This window comes from Ranitomeya variabilis, chromosome 3, assembly GCF_051348905.1.
Source record: "Ranitomeya variabilis isolate aRanVar5 chromosome 3, aRanVar5.hap1, whole genome shotgun sequence".
NCBI classification, from domain to species: domain Eukaryota; kingdom Metazoa; phylum Chordata; class Amphibia; order Anura; family Dendrobatidae; genus Ranitomeya; species Ranitomeya variabilis.
Window position 1 is genome coordinate 245034144 of NC_135234.1, and position 17878 is coordinate 245052021.

The 17878-nt window shown below is 45.6% G+C and overlaps 1 protein-coding gene across 1 annotated transcript in view; it reads right to left on the reverse strand.

Moving 5' to 3' along the window:
• Nucleotides 1–1886: 1886 nt before the first annotated feature.
• LMOD1 (leiomodin 1) overlaps nucleotides 1887–17878 on the reverse strand; it is a 46396-nt gene continuing 30404 nt past the window's right edge. The window contains exon 3 of the mRNA XM_077295323.1: nucleotides 1887–2600. Within this exon, the coding sequence (XP_077151438.1) occupies nucleotides 2574–2600 (27 nt within the window). The 3' untranslated portion in view covers nucleotides 1887–2573. The remainder of the gene's footprint in view (nucleotides 2601–17878) is intronic.

Here is a 17878-nt window from a genome sequence, read left to right on the forward strand (position 1 = left end):
AAGGATTTTTACAGCAAGGCCTTTCCAGGCATTATGCAATATATCACAACAAAAGGATCTTCAGGGTGATCCCTATTGACCATGTCCCCCTTGATAATCCTAATCGAGTCCAGACTCTTAACAGAAAAGAGATCTTCTGGATTCACAAGCTGAACACTATAAATCCCCATGGACTCAACGAAACAACTGATTTGTTCAATTGATTTGGATATTTCTATGGATTCTGCTCTGTTCCCCCGTAGAACCTCATTATTCCTCTGCACGTTATAACGTTTGTTTTTATTTATTTTTTTAGGGGAAAAAAAAAATCTCAGGGATTTTTTTGGAGGTTTTTTTTTTGTTTGTTTTCCACTGTTATCTCTTTGATTTCACAGACTCTTGTGAAACTACCACCAAACAAAACAATCCAATCAAACCCACCCATGGCTCAATGGTTCAAAACGTCAGTAGCAGGGTCCTGACAAAGAATAAATGTTTTAGCACCGTAGGTTCTAGAACTCCCGCAGCTTGCAAAAGTTATTCATTTGCTTAACTACTCTTTTTAATGTGTTTTTTTGTATTTAGATTTTTACATGTATGAGCAATGGTTTTAAGTGCTATACTCGATTATATTTTATGATTGTTTCGTGTGTTTTATGATGTACATATGTGTTTGAATATGTGTTTGTCAGATTCCCCGCCCACTGGGTGTGGTGTTTTTTTAAAGAAGGCGTCTCCATGTGCCTTCTTTTGCTATAAATACAAGACCCTGTATGTGTATATGTATAGACTGTCCTGAGGAAGTGGTGTGATCACCACGAAACGCATAGAAATAAAGTCTATTCTCTATTACATCTACTTGGACTTCTCTGGTACATTATCCTGACAGGCGAGCAGCGCAGTCTGATGCCCCATTCTCTTCACCTAGCAAAGGAAAAAGGAATTAATAGCATTCTGAACCTGTCCTGTACCGGCACTTAGATCCCCACTGCAGGGAGGAAATTAACTTTATTCCGCCCTGTAACGTTTGGGTGTCAGTTACGGGGGGGTGGCGCCGTCTGTGTATATACAGAGTGGTGGCTGTAACTGCGACCCCCGTCACTGACCGACAGCAGCTCATCATTAGAGCCAGCTGCCAGTCAGGGGTCGCAGTTACAGCCGCCGCTCTCTATACACAGACGGCGCCACCCCCCGTAACCGACACCCAAACGTTACAGGGCGGAATAAAGTTAATTTCCTCCCAGCAGTGTGGGTCTAAGTGCCGATGCAGGGCACGTTCAGAATCCTATAAAGCTGCAGATTACCTCCGTATCTGCAGGTTAATAGCTTTTTTTCCTGTGACAGGGTCCCTTTAAAATCTTCTGCATCTTGCCCTGTATTTCAAGTTCAATTTAGTTTTGCAATTAAAAGACAGGGTACATAATTTATGCCATAAAGATGAAGCATGCTTTGATCTTTGGTAAGTCTATACAAACATATAAAATTCTGACTATGCTGACGAGCTGAACATGAGAGCCACAAACTATGTACGGTATAACTAACAGGTATTAAATTACTCAGGCGTAATATGATCTTTTTTAAGGTACAGATCACTGCTATTATGAATAATTAAACACTGCTTGCTTCATTTCTCATCTTTCAGAGCCATTCTAAAAAGTGAGCAGAAAGAAGAGTCCTGTAATGTACAGTCAATGTTCTTCTTCTGCAGTTACGACTTGTTATGTAGGTGGCCTTAGCTGTCTACTAATTCTTAGCTTTGTCTCCGCCGTTCCTTCTTCCGCCCTCCCTTACCCTGAGAACAAGTAACGAGTTGGAACGATTTCCATATATGGAAAATTGAAGCATAAAGTATCTTTGGCCTGTCGGACTGATTTGCAGAGCCAGAAAAACACATCACAGGGAAACTTGCAGGGCAAACTAAGTTCTCATGCATAGCAAGTTTATTAAGCTTTAAACAATCTGTTTCACAATAGATTTACAGTCAGTCAAAAAAATAGATCTGTGCGAATAAAGCATCTTAAATAAGAGTGATACTCAGTACCTATCTATATGTTCTCACACAGCTTTCGCGCCATGTATCTGTTAACCAGTTCACAATGGAGAGGGTAACAGAGGAAAGTGCTTCATGCACTAAGTGGCAGGGAAAATAGGTTTTTTTGTACAACAAATTATAATTTACCATTTACTGTGGGTGTTACAGTATATAAAAGAATGGCAAAGTCCAGGTTAAGACAACAGGGACTAGTTAATTACAAAAGAGACCTTCAAAATGGGCTTCAGTTATATGCAATAATCATACATACAGGAAGAGTTCTTGAAAAATTCCCATTCCTCACTAATCCCTTATTGATCCCAGTAAATTATTAGTTCTATTATCAAATTCCCAGTAGGTAAAATTGTGTCTTGTCACTGCAAAGGTTGATCTAGTGGACATGTAAACAGCCAATCAGTCACATTGAATGCTTTCATTTGGAATGTTGGCTATGGAGGATTGCAGTTGGACCCTTATGCAAGTGAAATTATTGCTGCAATAACAGACGTGGATGTAGAAGCATAAGACGAGTCTGCTTGTTGTTCAAGCATGAGCCTTTTTTTTACTTCAGCCATTTGGGCACTTCCACCTAAAAAAAAAAAAAAAAAATGTCAATAACATGTTGCGAACAACATTGGTCTGTTGCTAAGATTTTAAAAGGAAATTCATCTTGTTTTTAATTTCAGTTAATTAACTAAAAATAAGCGTGCAAATGGGGCAATTAATTAAGTCTGGAGAAACTCATGGAACACAGTGATCTGCATAATGATGTTGGGAGAGATAAGGACTGGGGAATTTAAAGGGGAAATTCTCTGATGGACAATTGCTCCCTAAATGCTAATTGTCCCAGATAAAATAAAAAAACACGTACTCACCTCTAGGACCAGAGCTGTTCCAGCAATATTAGGGCTGTGTCTCCCAGTGATCAAGTGACATTCATATGCCAAGTACCACTGCTGCCAACGAGCAGCCGCTAATCAGTTGCGGCCTTCACACTTCTGTGAAACAGTAACCATTCCATCTGACAGAAATGTGTAGGCTGCAGCCAATCAATGGCTTATGATTGGCTGTAGCCAGTGGTGTACTGCTAAGAGCAGCAGACCACTATGTACCATGGGATATGTGAGTTGGGGGCTCATTGTGGAAAGGCACTGCTCCCCCCTCATTTCACTTGGCATGTTGATTTCAATGGTCTCTGCATACACAGGAGGCAAATAGTATCTATATAATCATCTAAGGGGCACTTCTGTCTGTTTGTCTGTCTGTCACGGAAATCCCAAGTCGCTGATTGGTCGCGGCAAAACGGCCACGACCAATCAGCGACGGGCACAGTCCGGCGGCAAAATGGTCACTCCCTACTCCCCTGCAGTGAGTGCCCTCTCTGTACTCCCCTCCAGTCAGCGCTCACACAGAGTTAATGGCAGTGTTAACGGACCGCGTTATGCCGCACTCCGTTAATGCTGCTATTAACCCTGTGTGACCAACTTTTTACTATTGATGCTGCCTATGCAGCACCAATAGTTAAAAGATCTAATGTTAAATATAATAAAAAAAAAAAAAATCATTATATACTCACCTTCCGGCGCCTTTCCCGCTCCTCGCGACGGTCCGGTCCATGCATCGCGGTCTCGCGAGATGATGACGTAGCGGTCTCGGGAGACCGCTACGTCATCATCTCGCGAGACCGCAATGCACTCTTGGGACCGGAGCGTCGCGAGGAGCATCGGTAAACGCCTGAGCTGGATCCGGGGAGGTGACGGAGGGTGAGTATATAACTATTTTTCATTTTAATTCCAGGGATATGGTGCCCACATTGCTATATACTACGTGGGCTGTGTTATATACTACATCTCTGTGCTATATACTATGTGGGCTGTGCTATATTATATACTACGTGGCTGTGGTATATATTACGTGGATGGGCAATTGTTGTGAATTTGGTTTCTGGCAGGGTGGATTGATTTAAATCACGCCGATTTAAATCATGATTTAAATCACGATTTAAATCAAAAGATTTTTTTCTATTTAAATCGGATCGATTTAAATCATGATTTTAATCATGATTTAAATCACTGATTTAAATCAAAAGGTTTTTTTTAATATAAATCACGATTAAAATGAGAAGTGAGAGCAGTGCGCATGTGCGCCCATAGTTACACGGACGAAACTAGGGGCAACGATCTAACGCCAGGGTGAGGGGGGGACCCCAAAGTAAGTAAAAATCTTTTTTGTTTTACTATATGGCAATAGGTAGGTGTTTAAAAGCAGCATGTCTTAATTGTATAAACTATTAATAGCCTCCACATTTTGTTCATACTGCCCCTTTAATTCCACACTTCTAGCTTGGTTTCACTTTTGGTTTAGTTTCTTTTTCCATTCAGTTGACATGCCCAAACTTGTTGGATAGTCAGCATCCTACAGAAACCTCTGGAAGAGCATGGCATTGTGAATGTTACACATATACAGCCTTTATTCTACTGAGTTAAACAACTCAGCTTTATCTCATGATGGAAGAACCTTTGGATGGTAAAATATTTTCCTCAAAAAGCAGTTTATTGAAAAAAATCCGATTTAAATCAAAAAAATCTGATTTAAATCAAAAAAATCCGATTTTTTTGATTTTTTTAAAAAAACATTGATTTTTATCCACCCTGGTTTCTGGGCTCCCCCGGTGGTTTCTGGTGGTACTGCACTTGTGTGCTTCATCTCCTCTGTTCACCTGTTTCCATCAGGATGTGGGAGTTGTCTATTTAGCCTTGCTCCTCAGTCATTTCTATGCCGGCCAACAATGTTACCAGAAGCCTTTCTGTTGCATGTTCCTGCTCCTAGACTACTATTAGCTAAGTTGGACTTGTAGTCCTAAGATTGTTTTGCATTTTTGTTCCAGTTCTCTGTGTTTGAATATTTCTGAGGCTGGAAGCTCTTGTGAGCTGAAATTGCCACTCTGGTGTCATGAGTTGATATTAGAGTCTTAAAGTAATTTCAGGATGGTGTTTTGAGAGGGTTTTCAGCTGACTGTGAAATTCCCTTTTCTGTCTTCCTGCTGTCTAGTAAGCGGACCTCAATTTGCTAAACCTATCTTCATACTTCGTATGTCAATTTCCTCTAAAATCACCGACAATATATGTGGGGGCTACTGTCTGCCTTTTGGGGAAAATTTCTCTAGAGGTAAGCCAGGTCTGTATTTTCCTCTGCTAGGGTCAGTCAGTCCTCCGGCTGGCGCTGGGCGTCTAGGGATAAAACGTAGGCACGCTACCCGGCCACTGTTAGTTGTGCGGTAGGTTTAGCTCACAGTCAGCTCGAGTTCCCATCTTCCAAGAGCTAGTCTTTTTGTATGCTTTACTACGGTCTCTTGCCATTGAGAACCATGACAGGCAATATACTACATTGCTGTGCTCTATACTACGTGGCCTGGGTTATATACTGCATGGGCAGTGTTATATACTACGTCTCTGTGTTATATACTACGTGGCTGTGCTATATATGACGTGGCTGTGCAATATATTATGTGGCTGTGCAATATACTATGTGGCTGTGCAATATACTACGTGGCTGTGCAATATACTACGTGTCTGTGCTTTATATTACATGTCTGTGCTATATACTACGTGGCTGGACAATATAGTACATGGCTGGGCAATATACTACTTGTCTGTGCTATATACTACGTGTCTGTGCTATATACTACGTGTCTGTGCTATATACTATGTGTCTGTGCTATATACTATGTGGCTGTATTATATACTACGTGGCTGTGCTATATACGACGTGGCTGTGCAATATACTACGTGGCTGGGCAATATACTACGTGTCTGTGCTATTTACTACGTGGGCTGTGCTATATACTATGTGGCTGGGCAATATACTACGTGGCTGTGTTATATACTACATGGCTGTGCTATATACTACGTGGCTGTGCTATAAACTATGTGGGCTGTGTTATACGCTACTTGGCTGTGCTATATTTCTCTGCTGTATCTGTGCATCATGAATCGTGGTATGTGTTAAAGAGGAGGGCCCACTGAGACTCACCTGGGGCCCTCAAAATCCTGGGCTGTGCTATATACTACGTGGCTGGGCAATATACTACGTGGCTGTGTTATATGCTACGTGGCTGTGCTATATACTACGTGGGCTGTGTTATATACTACGTGGGCTGTGTTATACACTACTTGGCTGTGCTATATTTCTCTGCTGTACCTGTGCATCATGAATCGTGGTATGTGTTAAAGAGGAGGGCCCACTGAGACTCTTTTGCCAGGGGCCCTCAAAAACCTGGAGCTGGCCCTGGCTTCACTGATTGGTCACGCCCGGCCACGAACAATCAGCGACAGGTGCAGTCCGCCCGCGAATTGGCGCGGAATTTGAACCACGCTTCGCTAATTGGTCGCGGCCGGCTGGCCGAATCCTGTGTATAAATTGCATTATTCTGAAAACTTCATAAATAAACTACATACATATTCTAGAATACCCGATGCGTTAGAATCGGGCCACCATCTAGTTGAATATAATGGTGGAATAGGGAGTGATCATCTCCTTGCCTCATCAATCAGCCTGTGCGTCTGAGTCTCAGTGCAGCCAGGGCTGGTGTTAGGGGCAGGCAGACTAGGCAGCTGCCTAGGGCTCCCGCTCTCCCAAAGGCCACCAACTAGTGGCATGCAGCTAGCAGCGGTACACCGTGCAGCCGCTATGGGGCCCGTGAGTGAGGAGGCGCCGTTGCCCCTGCACTACGCATTCAACTTTATCAGCATCATAGATGCCGATACAGTTGAAAGCAATAATGGAGGAGAAAGTGCCAGATGATGCTCCCTCCCCCATCTTTCCCCTCTCCCTCTGACACAGCAGGTGCGCGTTGACATCACTTCATCGCGCACCCTCGGTGTACCGGCAGTGCAGCTGCTGAGATGCTCTGCAGAGCCTGGAGCAGCGAGGGAACAAGGAGGACAGATGAGTTTTGTGGCTTTTTTCATACAGTATATATACGTGGTGGCCATTATAATATAGGGGGGCTACATTATATCCTATTAGGGGCTGCATTATATTTTGTGAAGGGGGCTGCATTATATTAATAAGGGGGGGCTACATTATATTCTATGAGGGGGTTACATTATATTCTATGAGGGGGCTGCATTATACTATATGGGGCTGTATTATATTCGATGTGAGGGCTGCATTATACTATATGGGGGCTGCATTATATTCAATGAGGGGCTGCATTATACTATATGGGGTCTAGATTATATATTCTATGGGGGCTACATTATACTACATGAGGGGGCTGCATTATACTATATTGGGGATGCATTGTATTCTATGGGAGGGCTGCATTATACTATATATATGGGGGCTGCATTGCACTCTAAGGGGGGCTACATTATATTCTATGAAGGGCTGCATTATATTTTTTGAAGGGGGCTGCATTATATTCTATGGGAGGGCTGCATTTTACTCTGAGGGGGCTACATTATATTCTATGAGGGGCTGCATTATATTTTTTGAAGGGGGCTGCATTATATTATATGGGAGGGCTGCATTTTACTCTGAGGGGGCTACATTATATTCTACGAGAGGCTGCATTATATTTTATGAAGGGGGCTGCATTATATTTTATGGAGGGCTGCATTATACTATATGGGGGCTGTATTATATTCTATGGGAGGGCTGCATTATATTTGGGGGGCTGCATTATACTCAATCAGGGGGGCTACGTTATATTCAATGAGGGGGCTGCATTATATTCTATGAGGGGCTGCATTATACTATATGGTGGCTGCATTGCACTCTGAGGGGGGCTACTTTATATTCTATGAGGGGCTGCATTATATTTTATGAAGGGGGCTTCATTTTATTCTATGGGAGGGCTGCATTTTACTCTGAGGGGGGCTACATTATATTCTGTGAGAGGCTGCATTATATTTTATGAAGGGGGCTGCATTATACTATATGGGGGCTGTATTATATTCTATGGGAGGGCTGCATTATATTCTATGAGGGGGCTGCAATATATTCTATGAGGGGGCTGCATTATATTTTATGAAGGGGCTGCATTATATACTATGAAGGGGCTGCATTATAGTCTATGGGGGGCTGTATTATATTCTATAAGGAACTGCATTATACTATACGGGGGCTACATTATATTTTATAGGGGACTACATTATACTATAAGAGGGGGCTGCATTATACTACATGGGGGCTGCATTATATTCTATGGGAGGGCTGCATTATACTATAAGGGGGCTACATTATCTATATATAGAAAAATGAGTGTATGTGTGTGTATGTATGTGTGTGTGTATCAGTCACGCCCATTCCACTTAGCCTCAACCAATCACTAAGCGTGTGTGTGTGTGTCAGCCACGCCCACTCCACATAGCCCCAACCAATCACTAAGCATCTTTTATTTCACCAGAGCTGTTTAAAAGAAGCTGAGCTGTGATTGGTTGCTATGAGAAGCAGTTTTCCTGGCAAACAGTTGTGGTAACTGAGGCCTATTATTCTTATCATTTCTATGGTGTTATCGTCCTTCTGTAAAGTTGGAAATAACACAATTTATTACCGTGCCAACACAGACCACCCTCAGACACAAACTGCAGGGGGAGCCCAGAATCAGGAACTTCTCTTTGTCTGGCATGAAGCATCCTCATTAACTTAAAACTTCAAACACAGATTAAAAAAAGAAACCCAAGATGGATTTCTCCAACCCAGGTATCATTTTAATCGGTGTAACAGCGCCAACCTGACAATGTTGGCTCTGACGGGATGATGTGGGATATTAGGGGTAGTAGTCCGGTGGCTCTGGCTGATGGGATGATTTGGATAGTAGTCCGGTGGCTCTGGCTGACGGGATGATGTGGGAAATCTGTTCATCTTTGCATCGGAAGGAAAAACCAAAAATGTTGTTTACCAAAAGGCTTGAATGAGCTGAAAATAAAATACTATCAATATTTGGGTAATCATTTAGTTAATTTGTGCTGCAAATCTGTAGTGTTGAATATATGATGTGAAATGTTTTTATGTGCAATATAATCATTAAAATTTGTTACAACTAACCACAGTTTGTTACTATGTCTGGGCAACGCCAGGCTCTTCAGCTAGTATTCTATAAGGGGGACTACATTCCATGAGGGGGCAGGGCACATTATATTCTATGATGGCGGCAGCATTATATTCTATGCTGTGACTGCATTATACTCTGGGGTGGCTGCATCATACTCTATCGAGGACTATGGGCAGTGCATTATACCATGTGTACTATATGGGACCTGCATTATACTGTATTAAGGACTATGGGGAATGCATTATACTGTATTAAGGACTATGGGGAATGCATTATACTATATGAAGAACTATGGGGTGCATTACACTATGGGGAATGCATTGTACTATATGGAGGACTACGGGAGGTGCATTATACTATATGGAGGACTATGAGGTGTTTATTATACTATATGGAGGACCATGGGGAATGCAGAAAACTATATGAAGAACTATGAGGAGTGTATTATACTGTTTGAAGGACTGAGGAGTATATCGTAATATATGGAAGACTATGGAATACATTATACTATCGGGAGGACTATGGGGGTGCATTACACTATATGGAGGACTTTGGGGAATGTATTATTTTATATAGAGGACTATGGGGATTGTACTATACTATCAGTAGGACTATGGGAAGTGTATTATATTATATGGAGGACTATGGGGAGTGTATTATACTATATGGAGGACCTTGGAGTGTGTACTGTACTATATGGAGGACTGTAGTGCACATTATACTAGGTGGAGCACTATGGAGTGTGTATTATATTATGTGGAGGAATATGGGGTGCATTATTCCAGACAAGCAAAATGCTGCCTATTCATCAAGTGATTGAATTGGTTATGCCGGAACAAAAATCATTGTTTTCAGCAGCACATCGCCCAGAGAAAACTGAAGATATGCTGCTGATAACTTGATACCGTATGGGGACAGATTGATCTATTAGTGATCATTCTCTCTCCTTCATTGTTCCTCAGCCAGTGTAAAGAGGCTGGGAAACAAGTGTCGAATGACTTTAATATTGTTGATCACACTCGTTTAGCGGCCTGAGATCAGCGCATGTAAATATAACCGAAATGCTTATGTGTGATGTGCAATATGTTAGCATTCGGGGCCCCATTTAAAACTTTTGCCCAGGGCTCCACTTTGCCTAAAACCTGAGAGCAGCAAGTGTGATGAAAAGCCAAAATTGTGCCTGCTTTGCAGAGCCTCAGTCCACACATTGTATAGACCAGTGCAGCACATTGGGGATTGGGGCTAGGTGAATATTTTTTCATTTGGTCAGTCAGTACTTGTGGGAGAACTTGTAATGTGTGCAAGGAAACTGTGGCGGCATCATACTGTGGGAAGGGTCACTGTTGCCAAAATCATACTGAGTGGGGGGCTGTAAGGACTTCAAACTGTGGAAGGGCCTGTGCGGTCCATCATACTGTATCGGGAAGCCATGAGGTCATCATTTGGTATGGGGGTTGTGAGAGCCATCACATTGTGTGATGGTCTCATACTGTATTGGAGTCTGTGGGGTCATATTACAGAGTGGAGTGCCTGTAGGGGATTCATACTATATGTGATAAACACTGAGGCGTCATTGTGCGAGGGCCATCATACTTCAAGGAAGGTCTGTGGTGACATCTTACAGTGTTTGGAGGCCATCATACTGTGTGTAGGGGAACATCATACGGTGTTGGGGGCTGTGGGGTATTATACTGTGTTGGGGGCAGTGTGTGGGAATTATACTTTGTTGGGAGCACTCTGGGATTCGTTGTACTGTACGTGTAGAGGGGTACTATGGGGGCAATCAAATTGTCTGGGGGAACTGGAGGGGTATCCTCTTGTGTGTTGAGGGGTATTTTTTTGGCATCATAGTCTATGGGGGCCATGGAAGAGGTATTGTAGTGGATAAGAACATTAAGGGTCTCCAGTATTTCTGTGTACTTACCACGATACATGCCCCTCTCTGTGTCTTTAAAAATTGGGAGGTATGCCCTTCTCTGACTGTGGCGAGAGCCCACCTATTCCTTCAATTTATTTATTTTTTGGGGGGGAGGGGAAGGAGCCTAATTAAGACTTTTCCTATGGGGCTCCATGATTTCAAATGTGTTCTATGTACACCTTTGGCTGCAGTGGTTGGCTGCAATGCCTCAATTTCTGCTTTCTCATGGGAGATGAGCTACTTCTTGGCAGGTGCTTTCTTCTCTTTCCCTCTATAGTGCACTAACGCTCGGTCAATCATGCATGTACAGTGCCTAAAAGTAGTATTCAACCCCCTGCAGATTTAGCAGGTTTAATAAGATGCAAATAAGTTAGAGCCTTCAAACTTCAAACAAGAGCAGGATTTATTAACAGATGCATAAATCTTACAAACCAAAAAGTTTTGTTGCTCAGTTAAATTTTTATAAATTTTAAACATAAAAGTGTGGGTCAATTATTATTCAACCACTAGGTTTAATATTTTGTGGAATAACCTTTGTTTGCAATTACAGCTAATAATCGTCTTTTCTAAGACCTGATCAGGCCGGCACAGGTCTCTGGAGTTATCTTGGCCCACTCCTCCATGCAGATCTTCTCCAAGTTATCTAGGTTCTTTGGGTGTCTCATGTGGACTTTAATCTTGAGCTCCTTCCACAAGTTTTCAATTGGGTTAAGGTCAGGAGACTGACTAGGCCACTGCAACACCTTGATTTTTTGCCTCTTGAACCAGGCCTTGGTTTTCTTGGCTGTGTGCTTTGGGTCGTTGTCTTGTTGGAAGATGAAATGACGACCCATCTTAAGATCCTTGATGGAGGAGCGGAGGTTCTTGGCCAAAATCTCCAGGTAGGCCGTGCTATCCATCTTCCCATGGATGCGGACCAGATGGCCAGGCCCCTTGGCTGAGAAACAGCCCCACAGCATGATGCTGCCACAACCATGCTTGACTGTAGGGATGGTATTCTTGGGGTCGTATGCAGTGCCATCCAGTCTCCAAACGTCACGTGTGTGGTTGGCACCAAAGATCTCGATCTTGGTCTCATCAGACCAGAGAACCTTGAACCAGTCAGTCTCAGAGTCCTCCAAGTGATCATGAGCAAACTGTAGACGAGCCTTGACATGACGCTTTGAAAGTAAAGGTACCTTACGGGCTCGTCTGGAACGGAGACCATTGCGGTGGAGTACGTTACTTATGGTATTGACTGAAACCAATGTCCCCACTGCCATGAGATCTTCCCGGAGCTCCTTCCTTGTTGTCCTTGGGTTAGCCTTGATTCTTCGGACAAGCCTGGCCTCGGCATGGGAGGAAACTTTCAAAGGCTGTCCAGGCCGTGGAAGGCTAACAGTAGTTCCATAAGCCTTCCACTTCCGGATGATGCTCCCAACAGTGGAGACAGGTAGGCCCAACTCCTTGGAAAGGGTTTTGTACTCCTTGCCAGACTTGTGACCCTCCACGATCTTGTCTCTGATGGCCTTGGAATGCTCCTTTGTCTTTCCCATGTTGACCATGTATGAGTGCTGTTCACAAGTTTGGGGAGGGTCTTAAATAGTCAGAAAAGGCTGGAAAAAGAGATAATTAATCCAAACATGTGAAGCTCATTGTTCTTTGTGCCTGAACTACTTCTTAATACTTTAGGGGAACCAAACAGAATTCTGGTGGGTTGAGGGGTTGAATAATAAATGACCCTCTAAAAAGACTTTTCACAATTTAAAAAAAAAATAAACAAAGAATTAACATTCTTTTTTGCTGCAGTGCATTTCACACTTCCAGGCTGATCTACAGTCCAAATGTCACAATGCCAAGTTAATTCCAAATGTGTAAACCTGCTAAATCTGCAGGGGGTTGAATACTACTTGTAGGCACTGTATATGAGGGATATTGAGAAGAGATAGCTGTTGGTTTGTTCTGTCTTATGTGTATAATCAGCTTTACTGCTCTTATCCTAGTATTGAAAAGTGATAAAGTACAGTAGATGCACCAACAGCAAGTGTCAGGATTTCTTTTAACATGTAGTCACTAGTGTTGAGTGATACCGTCCGGTATCCAGAAGTATCGGTATCGGATTGGATCGGCCGATATCCAAAAAATATCGGATATCGCCGATACCGATACCTGATACCAATGCAAGTTAATGGGACACAAATATCGGAATGTAAATAAGCCCTTTCTGTGCTTCTACATCCTGTTCCAGAGGGGGGAAGAGTGTGGGCAGTGCGTGGGCGGACACTGTGCATGTCTGTGTGTGCGGGCGGGGTCTGTGCGTGCCTGCCGGGGCTCTGTACGGGCGTCTCGGGGCTCTGTGCGGGCTGCCGGGGCTCTGTGCTGTCTGCCAGGGCTCTGTACGGGGCTCTGTGCAGGCTGCCGGGGCTCTGTGCGGGCCTGCCGGGGCTCTGTGCTGCCTGCCGGGGCTCTGCGCGGGGCTCTGTGCAGCATGCCGGGGCTCTGTGCGGTGTGCCGGGGCTCTGTGCGGGCTGCCAGGGCTCTGTGCGGCGTGCCGGGGCTCTGTGCGAGCTGTCGGGGCTCTATGCAGGGCTCTGTGCGGCGTGCCGGGGCTCTGTGCGGGCTGCCGGGGCTCTGTGCTGCCTGCCAGGGCTCTGTACGGGGCTCTGTGCGGGCTGCCGGGGTTCTGTGCGGGCTGCCGGGGCTCTGTGTGGGCCTGCCGGGGCTCTGTGCTGCCTGCCGGGGCTCTGTGCTGCCTACCGGGGCTCTGTGCGGGGCTCTGTGCAGCATGCCGGGGCTCTGTGCGGCGTGCCGGGGCTCTGTGCGGGCTGCCGGGGCTCTGTGCGGGCTGCCGGGGCTCTGTGTGAGCTGTCGGGGCTCTATGCAGGGCTCTGTGCGGTGTGCCGGGGCTCTGTGCGGGCTGCCGGGGCTCGGTGCGGCGTGCCGGGGCTCTGTGTGGGCTGCTGGGGCTCTGTGCAGCGTTCCGGGGCTCTGTGCGGGCTGCCGGGGCTCTGAGCGGCGTGCCGGGGCTCTGAACGGGCTGCCGGGGCTCTGTGTGGGGCTCTGTGTGGTGTGCCGGGGCTCTGTGCGGGCTGCCGGGGCTCTGTGTGGCGTGCCGGGGCTCTGTGCGGGCTGCCGGGGCTCTATGCGGTGTGCCGGGGCTCTGTGCGGCGTGCCGGGGCTCTGTGCGGGCTGCCGGGGCTCTGTGCGGCGTGACGGGGCTCTATGCGGCGTGACGGGGCTCTGTGCGGGCTGCCAGGGCTCTGTGCGGCGTGCCGGGGCTCTGTGCGGGCTGCCGGGGCTCTGTGCGGGGCTCTGTGCGGCGAGCTGGGGCTCTGTGCGGGGCTCTGTGCGGCGTGCCGGGGCTCTGTTCGGGCTGCCGGGGCTCTGTGCGGTGTGCTGGGGCTCTGTGCGGGGCTCTGTGCGGCGTGCCGGGGCTCTGTGCGGCGTGCCGGGGCTCTGTGCGGGCTGCCGGGGCTCTGTGCGAGTGTGCAGGCATCGTCCGATGGAACTACAAGTCCCATCGGACGATGCCTGCTATAGTGACTGTGATTGACACATTAGCCAATGATGGGACAGTAGTAGTCCCATCATCCGGCTAATGTGTTAAATGTAAAAAAAAAAAATACTACATACATACATACTACATACATGCTACATACATGCTACATACATACTACTTACATACTACATGCTACATACATGCTACATACATGCTACATACATACTACATGCTACATACATGCCACATACATACAACATACATACTACATACATGCTACATACATACTACATGCTACATACATGCTACATACATACTACATACAATACATTCATACATTACATACAATACATACATATAGTCATACAGTACATTAAACATAGAGTTCATACTTACCATCACTTGTCACTTTGTTCCCCGAAGCCAGTGTCATCTGTAAAAAAGATTAAAATAACGAACAACCAATATACTCCCTGTCCGCAGAAATCCACGAGTGTCCCACGACGATCTCCCGTGGAGAACGACAGCATCAGCTGATGCGACCGCTCTCTAGGGGCTTCAGGAACACAATGGCGGGAGGAAGGTATCCTTCCACATTGTATTCCTCCGCCGCTGTAAAAAAAATAGTCCCTAGTCTCACTTTATGCCATTGCTGTGTGAGAAGTTTTCCCACAGCAATTGACATAAAGTAAGACTCAGAGGTTACTATAGTTCAGTGATGCACTGCAGGAGCCATTGTCTCCTGTCAGAGTGTCACTGAAGGTCCTATAGAGCAGTGACATCACCCGATGTCACTGTTCTATAGGGGAGATCGTCGTGGGACACTCGTTATTAATTGGACTACGGCGGACAGGTAGTATACGGTTTATTATTTTTTTGCAGGTGCTGAAGTATGGTAAGTATGGTAAAATGAAGAATATTAAAATACTTTTTCCTAATGTGTGCGTGTTTTATTAACCCTTTCTTACTATTGGATTAATAACGGATAGGCGTCTTATTGACTATTAATTGACACTTATTATAGCCTTTACTGGCTATTAAAATAGGGGGACCCCCCAAAAAAATGACGTGGGGTCCCCTTATATCTTATAGCCAGAAAGGCTATGCAAACAGCTGTGGGCTGATATTCATAGCCTAGAGAGGGGCCATGGATATTGGCCCCCCCCGGCTACAAATACCAGTCCGCAGCCACCCCGGAAATGGCGCATCTGTGAGATGCGCCAATTCCGGCACTTAGCCCTTCTCTTCCCACTCCCGTGTAGCGGTGGGATATGGGGTAATAAGGGGTTAATGTCACCTTGCTATCGTAAGGTGACATTAAGACGGGTTAATAACGGAGAGGCGTCAATAAGACGCCTATCCATTATTAATCCAATAATAATAAAGGGTTAATAAAACACACACACATTAGGAAAAAAGTATTTTAATATTCTTCATTTCACCATACTTAACATACTTCAGCGCCTGCAAAAAAAGTAAAATAATGAACTGCATACTACCTGTCCGCCGTAGTCCAATTAATAACGAGTGTCCCACGACAATCTCCCCTATAGAACAGTGACATCGGGTGATGTCACTGCTCTATAGGACCTTCAGTGACACACTGACAGGAGACAATGGCTCCTGCAGTGCATCACTGAACTAAGTAACCTCTGAGTCTTACTTTATGTCAATTGCTGCATGGGAAAATTTCTCACAAAGCAATGGCATAAAGTGAGACTAGGGACTATTTTTTTTACAGTGGCGGAGGAATACAGTGCGGAAGGATACCTTCCTCCCGTCATTGTGTTCCTGAAGCCCCTAGAGAGCGGTCGCATCAGCTGATGCTGCCGTTCTCCACGGGAGATCGTCGTGGGACACTCGTGGATTTCTGCGGACAGGGAATATATTGGTTGTTTGTTATTTTAATCTTTTTTACAGATGACACTGGCTTCGGGGAACAAATTGACAAGTAATGGTGAGTATGAACTCTGTTATATGTACTGTATGTATTGTATGTAATGTATGTAATATATGAATGTATTGTATGTAGTATGTATGTATGTATGTGTGTAGTATGTATGTTGTATGTATGTAGTATGTATGTTGTATGTATGTAGTATGTATGTATGTAATATGCATGTAGTATGTATGTAGTATGTATGTAGCATGTAGTATGTATGTAGTGTGTAACATGTATGTAGCATGTATGTAGCATGTATGTGGCATGTAGTATGTATGTAGCATGTATGTAGCATGTATGTGGCATGTAGCATGTATGTAGTATGTATGTAGCATGTATGTAGTATTTTTTTTTTTTACATTCAACACATTAGACGGATGATGGGACTACTACTGTCCCATCATTGGCTAATGTGTCAATCACAGTCACTATAGCAGGCATCGTCCGATGGGACTTGTAGTTCCATCGGACGATGCCTGCACACACGCACAGAGCCCCGGCACGCCGCACAGAGCCCCGCACAGAGCCCCAGCCACCGCACAGAGCCCCGGCAGCCCGAACAGAGCCCCGGCACGCCGCACAGAGCCCCGCACAGAGCCCCAGCTCGCCGCACAGAGCCCCGGCAGCCCGCACAGAGCCCCGGCACGCCGCACAGAGCCCTGGCAGCCCGCACAGAGCCCCGTCACGCCGCATAGAGCCCCGTCACGCCGCACAGAGCCCCGGCAGCCCGCACAGAGCCCCGGCACGCCGCACAGAGCCCCGGCACACCGCATAGAGCCCCGGCAGCCCGCACAGAGCCCCGGCACGCCACACAGAGCACCGGCAGCCCGCACAGAGCCCCGGCACACCACACAGAGCCCCACACAGAGCCCCGGCAGCCAGTTCAGAGCCCCGGCACGCGGCACAGAGCCCCACACAGAGCCCCGGCAGCCCAATACAGAGCCCCGGCAGCCCGCACAGAGCCCTGGCAGGCACACACATGTAAGAGAGTGGTGCTGTTATGGATAGTAAGGAACACGCTGTCACTTTTAGAGGCTGCACCCCCTTGTCTGGCTTGATGGAATGTTCTGCTTCTCTCCTGCAATAGTCCGTGTAATGAACTAGTCTGGCAGAGTGCAGGTGTGGATCTGGAGCAGGTGTGTGAGCTGAGGCTGCTGTTATGAACTATACTTTTGGGCTCCCTCTTGTGGTCACTCGCGGTATGGCTCTTGGATTCTCTTTCCTCAGTTTGGTAGTCACCTGTTCGTTAAGTGTCTGGGTGTTTCTATTTAAACTTCCTGGAATCTTAGTCCAGTGCCTGGCATCCATGTAATCAGTCCTAGTCTGTTGCTCTTGTCTGCTGGTCCTGATTTTGCAACATAAGCTAAGTCCTGCTTTCTTGTTTTTTTTTTGTTTGTTTGTATTATTCTGTTTTTTTGTCCAGCTTGTTCATAATGTGATTCCTGATTTTGCTGGAAGCTCTTGGGGTG